General features: G+C 42.3%; 1 protein-coding gene across 1 annotated transcript; it reads right to left on the minus strand.

The window, feature by feature from the left end:
- Window positions 1-2,721: 2,721 nt before the first annotated feature.
- Window positions 2,722-15,658, minus strand: calcoco1a (calcium binding and coiled-coil domain 1a). Its single transcript, XM_041946510.1, has 15 exons — window positions 15,523-15,658; window positions 14,183-14,347; window positions 13,984-14,086; window positions 11,347-11,549; window positions 10,949-11,161; window positions 10,513-10,661; window positions 10,347-10,416; window positions 10,076-10,231; window positions 9,387-9,641; window positions 8,954-9,079; window positions 8,131-8,226; window positions 7,207-7,294; window positions 6,779-7,026; window positions 6,411-6,502; window positions 2,722-4,787 (listed from the first exon to the last, which is right to left on the minus strand). The coding sequence occupies exons 2-15, from the start codon at window positions 14,312-14,314 to the stop codon at window positions 4,760-4,762; spliced, it is 1,959 nt and encodes a 652-aa protein (XP_041802444.1). The 5' UTR covers window positions 14,315-14,347; window positions 15,523-15,658; the 3' UTR covers window positions 2,722-4,759.
- Window positions 15,659-16,645: the final 987 nt, after the last annotated feature.

Raw genomic sequence — 16,645 nt, forward strand, 5'->3', positions numbered from 1 at the left:
CTGTGAAGTAGTAGCTTTGAGTGAATATAACCATGCATTACCACGATGTATCAGTAGAGGGAGCTCTTAAACCATGACTGTAGCCTGTACTGCTTGCAGCAATGTTCACCCTGCACGGAGGATAAGAGCAGGGTCTGTTGGGTCATGGGGAGCTGTAGGTGCAGAGGCTAATAAATCACAGCATCCTGCTGAACAAGGGCATCAGATAAAGGTCTGTTCCTAAGATTTGTTCACTCTGCAGTTAGGGTGAGAGGAGTGCAGATGGGTAACGTAAAAAAAACAACAGTAACTTAGTCTTTCCTATAGTTTCGACTCAAAGATGGTGGTGATGCTCAAAGTGGTCTCAAAGTTAAAAAGTACATTTGTCTTTTATGATTTATGTACTGAATTTTACAACGGTGGGCGACATACAATATATATAAGAGGAGTTCATCTTATAAAGATGAGCAGCACAGCACAACAAATGAAACAAGAAAGTGCAAATCAGAGAGAAAAAAATGTATCTCAATTTTTAGATGTGTGCGATATTTGATCACGCAGAAGAGAGCATCGTGGATGCAAACAGAGTCTGTTTTGGTAATGAGCTGTGAAATGTGAACGGACATCAGGGTCTTAAACTTTACTCACTGTCAACACAATACAACACAATATCTCGACAACTGGATCACAGTAGCACAAACCACATTTGAAAAAAGCAAATGATTAAAACAAGGAAACCCTGCCATGGCCTTAAACATTTTTCAGATTGGCCTTGTAAATGTCACCAAGACCTAAGAATTACACATTTGTTGCAGGTTTTATAATGCCTACCTTGAGTACATCACTATCACTGATAAGATCGGGCTCTCTTGATATCCTGATAAAGAACAGGAACCTTCTTAGTAAAGGGTTACTGATAGTAAACATCTCTTTTTTCCAGTGTGCCAGTGTGGGATACTAATGCCTCACCTTGATTTTATTAATAGAGAGACAGAGAGAGAATCAGAGGAGGGTGATAAACACAGATGAGATTCTATCAATTATACGATTGCTTTAATTAACTATCATTAAAGACAGATCAATAACACCAGACTGGATTTAAAATAAGGTCCATACATTATACACTATTTTACAAGGAACAATCAAATGGCCTCATATACTGAGCCCCTGGAAGATGTTGCCATGGGAACCCATGGGAGGGTTTGGGTGTGCTTGGGGGAATTTAAAGGAGCCGGGCAATATTTCTATATACTCATCCTTCCACATCAGTGATGCTTGATTAACTAATTACTTGAGGTAGGGAGGGGAAAAAAATGGATGGAAATGTGTAAAGCAATGCCCCTGGGGGGAAAAAAAGGTATAACTGTACAATGAATTAATAAAGGGTAAAAATCTCCCTTGTAATATTCTTGCAGCCACAGGACATCAATTATTCATAAAAAATAGTAAAGAATCCATAAAAGTAGGTCATGAATGCGGCATACCAAAGAAATTCATTTGAATATTTAAACCCGGAGAGAGACCCTGCTGCAAATCCGCTGAGTTTGCTCTGAGCATAAGCAAACTGCAGTGGCGCCTTAGTCAACACACAGGAGGGATAATGGAGCAGGAGAGGCTGGCTCCTCAGAGAGTGATCAGGAGGATAAAGCTCAGTCAACCCAAGTGCTCCTGGTAGCAGTTAGGGAGGAAGGGCCTGGGCTCAGGGTGTGATAAAGGCAGAGAGTGGAGGTGCATGTGATGTGATAAAAAAAAAAGAAGAACTGGAGGGTCTTTCTATGCAGACCTGAAGCCATATACAAGACAGAGAGGCGTGTATGTCATATGCCGGATGCATGGCGTTGGGAGCAGAGTCATAATGAGAAACAGCATATCATTTACAGCGTGTCTCCTGCTAGGGTCAGAACAGACAAAAAGGACACGTTCGTCATTTGTTAGATATGCAGTGAATCCACGGAGGGTTGGGAATCAGTCAAGGGAAAAGAGAAGAGGTGAGGGGAAGGTGAGAAACGTTTTCAAGTGCAAAGACCATAAATTTAACACCTTCCCCCTGTGCGAGCGGAGAGGCAGGCGGGCGATCTTAAAGAAAGGGTAATGGAGAAAGTGATGAAGAAACGGGTAAAGGTATCTGTGACAAGAGTAAGAATGGAGGGCGTGCCAGCAGGGAGGCAGAGGAAATAAACAAGGCCAGGTAGAGGAAAGGGTGATTTGGGAAAGGGGAGCGAGGGCTGAGGAAGGCAGGCGCCGGGGTCATAAAAACTAGGAGATGTGTTCTGGCCTCTGGGTCTTCATATCTTTTACATTTCTAATTAAAAGAGATAAAGAGTGAGGGAGTCATCAATCCCACAGTGATTTCCCAGTTAAGGTTTTAGAGGGGGCTGTAAACTAGGCAGCCCGGCATCATTGATTTTATAATTAGCTATCGTCACCCCAGACTTAAGATGGAGGGAGTGCAGGAGGAGAGCTTAAAAGAGGGAGCAGGAGACTGCCGGAGGAGTGGGGAGGCACAAGGATGAAGATGACGAGGAGGTGAGGCCCGAGGGGAGAGTGCGGGAGAGCCAAAGGTGAGCGGAGAGAATCCAGAATGAAGAATGTATCTGCAGGCAATGAGCCAAAAGGGAATATAGGTTATATAGCTGTGTGAAAAGAAATGGCATAGTTAATTACCAGTGAAATGTCATGTGAGGATCAAAATATTACTATGATCTTTGGCCAGAAAAAGACACATTAGGCCCAATAATGGATACATAAACCATTTTATTATGCAGAACCCCACCCAAACCCTGTTACATGACTGATAAGAAAATACACGGTGGTGTACATAACCTTCACACACAAAACTTCAAAACAAACCATAACCACTGGAGCTTTATTGCAATGAGAGACAGTGTCCTGACGAGGAGCACTCGTACTGGAACTCTCAGTGGAACAACAAAAATATAACTTCCCTAAGACATAAAGTCAGATTACAACCACAAACGAAGACTATGGAGAATACATGTAGTGTGCTATCTTCTGGGAAAGAATACCAGGCTCCTCAAAACATTCCTACTTGTATATAAGGAGAATCAATGTGTACTGCAACACCATAAGACCCAGTGACACAAGGTAAACAACAGGCTGGACAGACATTTACTCCTTTCATTACTACCTAAAAATAATCCAGCGCTTTAAACATGAATTTTGCTTCTTTTGCGGATTCTCACCTCGACCTCAAACTCAACACGCTGGCATCATTCCCTCCCATTAGCACCGATATCTTGCAACAATACAAACTCAAACATCGCCGTCAGTATGTGAAAACAGATGATAAAAAGTATGCGTAAACACGACACATGCTGGTAATGATTACGGTAATGATGAAAGACACGACTGACATGTTGTTAAGGATCCATATATCAACTTTTCGTCTAAAAACTCTTCTATAGTAAAAATAGGGTGCAAATACAGCAGATAAAATCAAGCATCAAAGTGTCTAGCAAATCGTCTTAGCCGAGCATCGAAAAATTTGTCACACGCTGCACAAACAGCTGTGCGAAAAACAAACACCTACTTCAAACAAAACCTGAATATAGTTTCCTTGCAGCATAACTCAAGTTAATTATAAATAGAAAATCATGAAAAATGCATACAGTATTGATTAAAAGGTAGGCAGCAATTTTTATTAGGCAGTATATTGCCATAGGGCTAGGGGAAAATACCAACACCATGTCATGATGTCAGGATCTATTTTCTTTGATTCTTGTTTCATTATTTTAGGCACAAATTTAGAATTGCATGGGTGTGAGATAAGATTTATGTACAATACAAACTGTAACAAAGACCAACACTAAATATCCAAACAGCTAGCTAGTAAATTAGCATTTCATTTTAATAGTTATGAAATGTAAAATCCAGAACCATTAGCGAGTAAAAACTGCAGGTGATGTACAGTGAAAAGCTTATGAGCATTAATTTTATAATAATGATGATATGAAGTTACTGAAGTAGAAAGTTGCATCTGGCATCTATCTTAATAGACTTTAAACACAATCTGTTCAATAAGCTCTGTATTTCAAATGCTTGTCCCTCTTAAAGCGCCTGTGCGTCGCTAAATCTCCTTAACTGCATCTGCACGACGACAATCAACTGCTAATGCGTCCAAGAAAGTGCATATCAAACCTAAGTTCTGAGTAAATGGAGGAGTAATATGATGTCATAGTCCTACATTGCTGCAATATAATTCTAGCAGGATGCTGTATCATTACTTTATGCTGTCATGAATAGTGTTCAAAGCAGCTGTGGAGAATTTAATGTTGGAAGAGAGTTTTGCCATGATTTCCGGTGGAGCCGGGCCTGCACAAAACATCATGATTGCAGTGCCTGTCATGACTCCTAATCACAAATGTCATAAAAACGACATGGCATCCATTGTAAAGCTCTCGACATAGCAGCGATTCAACAGAAATCATTCTGCTACAGCCTGCGAACTCTGAAACACCAGAGCCCCTGCCGAAAACTGTGCAACAGTCTGATGTCAGTCATAAACACGGTGTTGACCCGCCACTGCAAGCATTATGTCATTCCTAACAACGAAACAGCTAGGGCGATAACACAACAGTCTAGCAGGGAGAAACCAAGGTTCACGGCAGATACGATGTAAATTGCATATCAACATTTTGTCTGTGTAGTGAGTGAGCGGTGTGTGTGCTTGTTAGTGGAAGCAATGTGGGACCACATTAACTCCAACAGAGTCCCCCTTCTCCTCTCCTTTTCATCACTCGCCGCGGCTGTGGCTGGATGGTTACCATAGCGCGGTGTCGGCCAGATCACTGGAGGAGGACACAAAGCAGAGTGTGTGTGTGTGTGTGTGTAGAAAAACTGAAAGAAACACACATTCTGGTTGAAAGAGGAGGTTAGACTGAAGGAGCGGGTGAGTGGGAGAGAGAGGGCTTTAATGATGCTGAAAATTGGCCCGTGACTGCGGTACACCCCTCAGGTAAATCATTGCTACAGCTTGCTGTCAACTTATCTGTCCCCTTGTCCTCCCATCTCGCCCCTCCCACTGCCCAGCTCTGTCTCACACAGTCTCCCCCGCCTCACCCTGACTCAACTTCTTTTACGACCACATATTCAAAACTTCCATCTTCCAGCCATACTCACCCTGTCACCATAAATAATTGGTTGCATGCGTCTGTGTGCATTAGCAAGCTTTGAATTCACAGTGCTTGCATGAAACCGCTTCTCTGTGGGACCAGAGGTGGGAAGTAACTAAGTAGATTTACTCAGGTACTATGCTTAAGTACAATTTTAAAGCACAAGTATTTCATTCTTCCATTCTGACATATTTTAGGTTTTTACACTTAAGGAAGAAATATGTTTCTTTTTACTCCACTGCATTTATCTGGCTGCTGTGTTCACAAATTACTTTGCAGAGAGAGGTTGTACACACAAATCAAGCCATGAGCTCATAAAATATGACGCATCGCTGGAGTTTAAAACCAGCCGGCATGACAGGAAGAAATTTGTTGGCTTGTTTGGCCTCAAAGAAATTTTCATATTAATATGCAGCCAGTAATGCAACGCTCCATTTTTCAACATTAAATCTTCAACTCTGCACCATTTTGTTGTGATCGTCTTATCGTCACTTGCCTTGCCCTTCATTAGAGGAAATACATGCTAACCTAAGTCCTGCAATATATCTTCAGGCCAGGCAAGTAGTATGTCCATGTGTCACATTATTTTCTCCTTTTAGAGGCTATAACGGCAGCAGTATATGAAATAGTTATATCAGTTGCAACAATACAGACTTTCATGATTTTCATGTGTAACACTAGGAAAGGCAGAGATGGAGGGATACTCAGATCCTTTAAAAATACTACTACAAAAACATAAAAATATTCCATTACCATGTAATCAAAGGCAAAATGTGACTCTGTGTCTGATCTATTTCGTTTATATGCCACGATTAGATTAATAATACTCATGCAACAGTGTGTAAACAGAATTTTACTGTTGCAACTGGTCGAGATGGAGCTACTTTTGACTACATGATGTAAAATTAGGTAGTTAAGTTCAGTGTGTTTCCAACATAAGGGTCAGGGCCCCTCCCAAGGGTCACAAGATACATCTAAAGAGTCGTGAGATGATTAATGATTAGTGGAGTAGAGGTCTAAAATTACATAAAATAGAAATACTGAGGTACAGCACAAGTACCACAAAAATTACTTTTGACATTTTAGAACATTTTACCGCAAATACATACAGTACTTTTACATCCATAATATTCTGAATGCAAGACATTCTATGGCATATTACTCCTTTGCTACTTGAGAGTGATGGATATAAGTACGTTTCCCTCCTCCTGTGTGTGTGTGTGTGTGTGTGTGTGTGTGTGTGTGTGTGTATGTGTGTGTGTGTATTCTATGTATGATTGATGAGGTGGGAGGTTGTACCTGAGAACAGTGTCCGTGTGCTCAGGCAACAAAAGTGCTGTTTCCTCTCCAGAGCTGTGCCTTCCACACTGAAGTGGATCAGATTCCTCCTCCTTAACACCAGAGAGCAACACACACACACACACACACACGCACACACACACACACACACACACACACTTAACACATGTTTGTCCAGCAGCTATTATAGTCTAATAACTTGCAGACTAGCGGCCTAATTGCTTCTAGGAGATAATGTCTATATCAAACGTTCCACTGCCCATGTTTAACTGGTGTGCATGGTTATCAGCATGAAGACAGAGCTCATTTTCAGTATCACATATAATTACACAACGGTGACGCTGAATGGTTCAGATAGCACGTCTCACCGAATCAGAGCTGTGCGCGACGGTGTCAGCGCCGGCCTGGTGTGGCGAGGAGAGCGGGGCAGGCTGGTTGATGACCACCATGGCCCTCTCCACCTCCCTGGGCGAGGGAGGAGGGGTGGCAAGAAGCAAGGAATCAGGCTCGCCCTGCTCACACAGGCTGTAGTGCCCCAGAGGTCTTGGTGGACGGAGGGGCTGCAGAGCCTCTGGGTTCTCGTCCTCAGAGTCAGATAAAGCACTGCCAGACTGCCCTGCCAGATAGAAACATTGACAAAAAGAAAGAGTGTTCACTTTTCCTCGGAGCACCGCTCCTGTTGCCCTCAGCTTAGGCTGTTCTGAACAATATTAAGTGTTGCTGTTGAATGATAGTTAACACTTTTATTGTTCACATCTGCAGGGCATACAGTAGATTAATGTGTGACTCCGCTCACCTGCAGAGGCAGTTGAGGCAGCGCTCCACTTGGCACTGGCCACTGTTCCCATCTTCTGCTCGAGCTGACAGATGTACTCCATCAAGTCCTGTAGTGGAAAATACAGCCATCATATCACACACCCGGGCAGGACTTTCATCACGGCTTCAGCAGCCATCACCCTCATGATGCCCCACTGCTTCAAACCAAAGCCACGTAAAGTGGTTACACAATAAACACACAAACACAACATTTGCTATTATATAAATATCATTATCACTATTCCATAAACACTTACACATTTGTTTGATTTATGATGTGCCACAGACTGGCTGCTATGCTCCCGTACGGAGGATGTTAAAATTAAGCTGGACACTGATTTTAAAAACATTGACCATCTACTCTGCCAGTAGCGGGCAAATGTGATGGTGGTTAGCCAACAAAAACTCTGCAGGCACTTTAACAGCAGCAGCACTGACTGCCCTGAAATCCACTGATTTATATTGCACTATAAACAATTTATACTGCACAATAACAACTAAGAAGACAACAACAGACAGAAGATTCCCAACACCTGGGACATTCACGATCCCAGTGTGTTAATGTTGTAAGCTTTAGGATATGAATATATTATCAATACAGAGTTTTAGAATAACAATTATTATTCACAGGTGCACTCGAGCTTGAGGTACAAGTCATAACTAGACTTGTATTAAATTTAACGCTGATAATGAGTGAAGGGCAGCAGTTGTGAGCTGATTAGGATTAAACGGTTCCTATTTACTTGTTAATCCATACAAGCCCTTTGTTAGCCTTGAGACCTTATCAGCTGATAATGAAAAGGGCACAAGGTGAGTGCCTGTGTCACCATTCATGCACAGTGTTTACACATGAATAAACTCATCTCATAACATTACAGCTGTTTTCTCAAACACTGTTTCTGACCTGTTTCTCTGCAAGTAGCTGCTCCTTCTCTTTCTGGGCGACCCTCAGGCTGGCTTTCAGCTCCTGGAGCTCCCTGCGAGTTTCACTCAGCTGAACCTGCAGGCCACATATCAGAGGACAACAGGGTAAGTCAGAGCCGCCTAACAGATACTCTGACTGCGAGCAGTGTATCATACACAGTCAATCTCAGTAAAGCTAAAAAAAACAGTTTAACATTTTGGGAAATATGCTCATATGCTTTCCTGTAGAAGATTGAGTAGAGAAGATTGACACTATGTTCATTTCTATATTGTAAATGTGAAGTCAGAGCCAGCAGGCAATTAGTTTAGCTTAGCATAAAGACTGGAGGCAATCATGGTGATGATAGAACTCCAGGAAGTCACTGTGCCCGGCCAAGAAATAGTTACTGCATGCAAATCCCCATAAAACCACAACTTGACGTTTTTACCCCGCTGTTTGCGTACAGATTAAACAAACAAGATAGAAGATATTTATGAAAAGGCTTTAGAGCTGCAGGTAGGTGGATTTTTAAAACTTTGGAGAGAGAGCAAGGCTAGCTGTTTCCTCTTGTTGCCAGTATTTATGCCAAGATATTTATCATACAGACATGAAAGTGTTATTGATCTTCTCATCTAACTCTTGTGAAGAAAGTGAAGAGAGTCAAACTTTTCCTTTGACTTGAATCGAATGTCCTGACTCTTAAATTCCAATTTTGTGCGTTTACACATGTATACATGTAGCTTTATTTACTGCAAACTTTACTCCCAAAATAACCCTATAACAAGAAACACCGATTGCACTTAGTTCTAGAAGTCTTTCTCACCCGGTTGCAATCCTTTTCTCTCCCAAGTTCAACCTCCAGCTTCACTCTCTCCATCCTCTCCTCCTGCAGCCTCTCCTCCATCCTCTGCATCTCTGTGCTGAGTTTCTCCAGACGCTCGTGGTCCTTCTGTTAAGGGTGAGACAAACACACACACATTTACTCAGTATATAACATATTCACCTCAGGTTAAAAACCTGACTCCACTTCATAGCTATGATGCACATAAGATAAGTATTTTACTTAGGAGAGCTATAGAGCTACTAGAGAGCTATATATGAACAATGCATCTTAAAACCATCAGATGCTGTTTCGAAGCATCATGACATCTAACAACATCGCTCAGATATCTGGACTGTAATTCAAAACTTTTACTGTACCACAATCCAGATATATTAGAATTTCCTAAATTCTCCACTACAGCGCCTCTGTTCACCTCAGCAGTGCGCTGCAGATTCTGCCTCTCTTGGGACCAGCAGGCTCTTCCCTCCCTCAGGGCCAGACTGGAATCTGCAAGCTGCAGGGTGAGCTGGGCAGCCTGCAGACGAGCCTGATGCAATTCGGCCTGCCCGTGATCCCTCTGTGCTACCATGGCACTCAGGTCGCTCTTCAAGCCTTCTGCAGCACGCTCAGTCGTGTTCACACGCTCCCGCAGGCTACGCATCTCCTTCAGTGTCGCCTCGCTCTCCGCCTGGCCATAAAGGAGCAAGAAAGGGTATGTTGACTGCATATCTGTAACTGTAGATGATTTGCTGCATAATGCCAGTCTTAAATATGATTCATGCTGGATTGAAATGCCAAAGTCATGTTTTAAGTCAATTCTAGAAAGGTTTTAGAAAGTGCTGACACATAACTCTTATGTACAGCTAAGCATATTTATGAAGAAATACATTCATGTATCAGCCTAAATCACCAAGCCAAGGCATAATAGCAAACAACATCACAACATTGCGAATTTAGACCATGTCTGCCCCAAATGAGTTCTGATTTCAGGAGCAAATACTTCTCCACTTATAATCCATGCTGAATTAATAATGCATGCAAAGCTGTATGGTCCAGCATTAACTATCAATCCATGCATCATTCCCAACCCTCCATTTAATCGTATCCCCTCTGATTTCCAACCTCTTTCCTGTGGGCAGTGGTGAGTTTCTGGGTGAGGGTGGTGATTGTGCTTTGGAGCTGCAGGACACTTGTGTCCCTCTGGGCCAGCGAATTCCTCAAGCCCTGGAACTCCTTCGACAGACTTCGGAGTTCACCCTCTGTCTGTTCCAGCTTGGTCTAAGAGACAAAAAATAAATGACACAGATGAGCAGGGAGAAGGAGATGTAGGATAAAAGAACAGCAGAGACACTGGTTTTATTATGACATACAGCATGTTCTGAATTATAATGACCTGCAGGCACTTTCTCTCATTCTCCTCTTCTTTTCTCTGAGCTCCAGCCCTCTTTGCTCTTTCCTTCATCCTGCACACACACAGATTTTGTTACTGACTATTGAAGACCCACACTCAAAAAAGACAAGGAGAAAAGACAAAGAGTAAAAGAAATAAAATGTCATACCTCTCCAACTCTGTCTCTCTTTCCACAGTTCTCTGTGTCAGGGTTTTGATATCCTCCTCCAGCTCTTTGATTCGCACTTTGCTCTCCTCCCTCGCATCCAATAAAGTACTTTTCTCCTGGGCTAGTGATTCTCCTAAAGCCTGCTCCTCCTAACAGACCAGAGGCATTTTTAATTATCATGAGAAATTTTAATTTATCATGACATAGGCTATAAAAATATTTTACATTTAACATTTCAATATAACAACGTAGACATTTTATTGAATTACTATTTGGAATTTTAGATGGAAAAAGACAGGATATTGTTCAAGCAGAGACTTGTGCTTTTTATCGAGAAGTAAGGGCACAGACACAGAGAAAAGTATGGAAATGATGACAGGCAAATTGGTCCCAATCAAATGATCTTGGGCCTTATTTGCATAACTCTATACACCACCTTCTGCTTCCTCTCCATCTCCTCGATCTTCTCTCCACTCTGTTTCAGCTCTTCCTGCAGCCTGGCGATATCACTTTCAAGCTCTCTGCGTCGTCTGTCCCAGGCCTCCCTTGCCCTCTTGTACTCCACCTTCTCTTTCTCCCTCTGCCTGTTTGCCGCCTCCTGCACCTGCAGCATCTCAGCGCGCTCTCGGAGGCATTCCTGCAGCCGACTCTGACAGTAGATTGAAGGACGCAGTCAGCGGATGGGAAATCATAATTGTTATCTACGCTTTTTGTGCCAGAAATAAACAACAGTATTGATTCCATACATGTGTTCATGTGTTTTATCAGCTATTATTGATTTTGCAAAACTGAAAATACACTCTAGTCAACTTGTTCTGCATTTGTAATGCTTACCTGCAGTAGTTCAGCCCTGGGCACTACCAGCAACATGTCTGTGCCTCCTTCCTCTCCATGCTGCTCCTCCTCAAGGGTCACCAGATCCTCAAGTGGCTTGGGAGCACAGAAAGTGAATTTGGAGCTGCGGGAGCACACTTCCCCCTTATCGCTGATATATACAAACTCATACTCCTGGGAGCTGGGCTTGGGTAGGTAGGAGGCTAAAAATTGGCAGAAAAAAAATAACATGTTAAAAAATGATTTACAGTGAAGAATAATTGTATTTCAGAGTAGCCATTTTTTTTTTGTTTTTGAGCTGGCTTTCCGTGATGCTAAATGTTGCACTGAACATAAATGAGGTGGAAGCTCAGGGCACTTAGGTAATGTCATTTTGGAGGAGCTAATTGCCTTTTAAGATTACTATAAATCTTAATGATACAGCCTGATAATATTTTAGAATTCACACAAGTCTTGAAATTGTTTCCATATTTATATGGCAGTGTTATAATAATGAATGAATTATGAATTTTAGTTTTATTGAAACATTGATTTATGTGAATTGTTGCAATACACCTTCCGACCACCAGTGGCAGCACTCAGGTAGTTCAGCGCAGGTGAGAGAGGAAAGAAAAAATGGCGTTGGCCGCCATTTTTGATTTTACAGTGGTCGCAAGAACTTAATTACGCGTACTCCTTGGGAATTAGCTGAGTTTTTTCCTTTTTCATCGGCCTGAGATTGACTTTTTCCATACTGATATATCGTCGAGAAGTCCTGCTTGCTTCGAGTAAGTTCCTATTTTCGTCATTGTTCCGTTTAAGTACTTCATCAACCTCTAAAATACGCAGGTCACTTTAGCGGCCTTGTGGCAGGGCTAGCAAACTCTTGATAAGTGTTGCTTCACTTTCGAGAAGCCTCTTTAAAAATGCAAAGAAGGTGCTTTATGAGCACCTGTGCTGTTCAGATTATTGCTCACATTTGTGACATACGCTGGTTTGCTGTCTTTCTGTGGTCTGATGGAAATATCGAGTTTCACCTCCTACTGTTCACACGAGGTCACGCCCAGGACGCGTTAAACGTTAACTGACGTAGGTGGAAACGTTAATCCCCGCCTAAAGAAAAAGAAATAACACCTTCCAGTGGCTCAGCAGTTGTCATACTCGTATTCAGTACCTCAGTACTACTAGCAAGCTAGTCACCATTACACACAACAATCCATTACATCTTGCTCACAGTTCCGAAAGTTAGTAACGCCGGTGACTTTACTGTGGGAACAGGATCTCTGAGGTTCAGCTAACTAACATTAGCTCAATACCCCACAACACTCCAGCAAGCTAACTGCTCATTTAACAGCGTTTCACAATCTGCTGTATTTTTACCCACGTTAAATACATGATACCATTAACAGTTACTGACTGTTGTTTGCTTCCAGTGTTTGTGTTAGGCTAAGCACATAACAGAGCTACTGTGCTCTTCTGAAACCAGACGGTTTAACGTAATATAAAATGTTTTATCTAACACAATCGTCCAGTAGGCCTAATAGAGCGAACAGCATCCTGTTAACGATGCTATCCATGCTTATTGTCTCACAGTAAGTCTGAAGATGGCTGGCACTGATTTGATGCTATAACCTGGTTACGTTATACCTTGCCAGGAAGCTGGACCATCACATCACGCGAGAATCCGGTTCTTGTCATCTGGCACGTCACGTTATGATCCCTGACACTGACAACTGACTTTGTGTATATATCCACCCTTAAAAAAAGAGGCAGGAACTGGTGATGTTATGCTTCCTGCTTCCCACCCTGACCAGAGAGTAGCCAGCCACAGCCTGTGGCTTCATCCAGACCATAAAGTAGGCTAACCTGATATTATTCTTATCTCTCAGACTATAGCTTCATGTTTAGAATGATTTACTTGGAATTCCTGTTTCACAACATATGTACAGTAAAGGGACTGGATGGAAAACAGACAGGAGAAATGACATACAGCAATGTTTATGAGCTGTATTGTAACTTACAGCACCAGCTTGGGTCACAGAGCAGGCAACCTTCTTTTTAAATCACTGCATCGTGGATGATAAGGAACCATCAGCAGTTTCTTTAGACTTTCCTTCCTCTGCTCTTCTTCCAAAGAAGAATGACATTGACAGTATGTTTAAGTTAGTGATAAATCAGAGGTCAATGCCACACTTGCTGCCCACGTGTCTCTCACACTGAATCATGCTTATCAGTTGCCACTGACAGACAAGACAGAGTGAACACTGTACTCTGCAGTGAGTTGTAGTCAGAGCAGGCTTTCAGCCATTGTCTTTGTCATCCTCATTATTCAACCTCCTGCATTCTAAAGAAATTCATTCAAACCATGACAGAGACTGTGTCTTTGTTACAGACCAAGCTAAGAGGGATATTTGTCTTCTGCACGGGATATTTTCCCTTTCACATCTATGGAAATACTCTCTTAAGATAGGAATAACTAACATGATCCTCCACTCAATACACCAGTTGCTAGCCTTTTATATACAACAGAGCAATTCAATTTACAGAAACATAAATCTCCTGCTGAAGGTTTTATGTGCGGATCCAAGCACTGTACTAGTATAGATTTTGGCTAACTGTGGGAAATAAAACACAATTAGAAAACAAGGGCATGACTACCCTGGAAGTGCACACAGCAGTTGACATCTGTGCCCTCTTGATAGTCAGGCGGGGCCAGTGCCCAAACAAATGTGTGGTAGTCCTTCACTGATGACCATCCCACCTGTGGAAGAAAACATGCACACACTGTGATTTCACCCTTGAATACATACACTCTTTATTGACTTGATTTTTGTGCCGGTCATCAGGTTAACAATACCTTGAAGAGTCCTATCCAGTCATTGCTGACCCAGTTGTGCTGTGAGCTCAGTGTGTAGTGGCAGTCGACTCTGCTCTGAGGGAAGTAACTGCAGCCCACGTTTCTAAACTCCACCAGCCAAGCCTTCTCCATGGCAACACACAAGAAAGGCAGGCTATTTTGCACCTACCGGAAAAAAACACAATGTTAAAATCTGAGTTGATAGTTGTTTTTATTTTTTTTCTAGGTCATTTACTAAATGTTCAAGGTAGGAACTGACATGCATGGTTAGATGAACTCATTGTGAAATAGGTAAGAGGTGAGCACTGGAGAACAAACAAGAAAGAGGCAGCACTCAGTGAATATTTATTCAGCGTAAGAAGATATCCTGACTGAGCGCACACTTGAGGAAAGGACACCAGAACTAAACCTAAGTGACAGCCTGGCCTTTGAGCAACATGACATATTGCGTGTTTGTCACCGTGGCTATTTCAGTCATCGTCAACATCATTTGCTATTGTACACCGTCACGTGTGAGCATGCAGTACAAGGTGTCTGGGGCCTCCAGCATGTGGTAAGGCTCGGATTCCACTGGAAAATACTCTCTCCTTGAGTTTTGAGGAATTTCTGTCTGCAGTTAACCACACCACTTGGAGACAAGTGTGTCTTACTGAAAGCATTATTTATTCATTAAGCATTGTGTGGGGTATTGACACCACTATAGGTCATGTGTGCCTAACTGCTGGATGTACTCTGCTGTGGCAGAAATTCAGAAAGTACCATCAGTCTAATATGACAACATGTGCACGTGAAAAAACACTTAGAGAGATCTCTAAAAGCCCTATTTGGCTTTACAGTGTACATATGCTGCACTTGCGGATTAATTGTCACTTTCCCATACTTTGTATTTATCTCCCGTGGTACAGGCATAATCCAATGTAATTATAAGGGTGTAGAGTTTTCTATTTTGGTGAAGCATCCCTCTAAACTGACACACGAGGGAATAAACTTTTGTTGTGTTAAGATTGCAGAGCATTCAGCAGATGCCGTCGAAAACCCTAGATCCGTGACGAAAATATACAGTAGCTTTCGGAGGGTTCACATTACACGGCACGAGGCTTGAGGCCCAACAGTAGCACATGTCGAGAAAACAGTGTGCCATGCACGTCGATTCAAGATTAGGGAGACAAACGTGTCATATCAGACCTCACAGGTAGACTTCAAACTGTGCTCGGTAATTATCATTGTTCAATTAGTTAGCGTGCTACGCGTGCACGTCAGATGAGACAATAACAGGCTTTGTTAACTACAAAAGACATCTGCGCACATCATCTCTCGGCCGTCTCTGGTCTGTCCCTTACCTTTATCGCCCTCACTTCTTTGTGAACAGTCTAAGCGAGGTGTCTCTCTGTCAGACGCAGGGGTGACAATCGGTGAGAAAACAACTAAAACATGAGCGACACGATCGTGCTCTCCTCGTCGGGCTCAGTTGCTCCACTAACCCGAAACAATAACAGAAGAAAAAAAAAAAACTCAAAGCAAAACACAAGCATGACAGGCTCCCTTCCACCGCGGAATTGTGGGAGCTGTTGTTCACCACGTCGATAAACTCACGCTGAAATATCGCACTTAAAACTACAATCCCCAAGCTTGAAGCAGGATGACAGAGGTCGCGCTGTACGTAACATGATGCCTCTCGTTGGCCGCCGTTGTTTTTCTCACCGGGTGTGAAAGAACGGAGCGCCATTGGTTGTGTGACACAGTTGTAGAGACTGACCAATGAAAATGCGTAGCTTGTGTGTGCGATGAGGAAAAGGTGATCAGCGGCTGTAACTGTGAAACAGATGTGTGCAGAGAGGGAGAGACCGAACTGACCCGTGTTCATTTGCTGGTGTGACATATTTTTCAGTTAGGCTCCAAGGAATCTTTGCAGATGTCTCCACTGTGACTGCTTTGATGTTGTCAGCGATATTATTAGACATTATGCCGCCTGCTGCCTATTTTCCCATGCAGCTGGGATGTAGATCATGTATGTTTGAAGGCTGTTTGTTTTCAGTGACAGCATAATACTCTAGGTTCATAATAATATGTTTCCTGCAGGAGACTGTTCCAGTTAAACCGGTCTACTGAGTTATTTAAAGTACTAAGATCTTCTACTTACTTTTACTTAAGTTGCAATACCACAAAGAACTACTCTGCTTCAAGTCATGCATTCAAAATCTTACTTAAGTGAAAGTACAAAAGTTTTACCACCAAAATATACTTGATAATAAAATACCAAGTGTTTGTTATATAGTGATGCATTAATGTGTAAGCATCGTTAATGTTGCAGCTGGTAAAGGTGGGGCTCATTTTAATTTATGCACTGCGACATTGCTTAATCCATAAAAAATTAGTCATAATATATTAGGTGATTATATATTGTATTAATAATCTGACTCTGCAAATTAGCAACTAACTAAAGCTGTCAAAATAAATGTAGTG

Source organism: Chelmon rostratus, chromosome 10 (genome assembly GCF_017976325.1).
Source record: "Chelmon rostratus isolate fCheRos1 chromosome 10, fCheRos1.pri, whole genome shotgun sequence".
Classification (NCBI taxonomy): domain Eukaryota; kingdom Metazoa; phylum Chordata; class Actinopteri; order Chaetodontiformes; family Chaetodontidae; genus Chelmon; species Chelmon rostratus.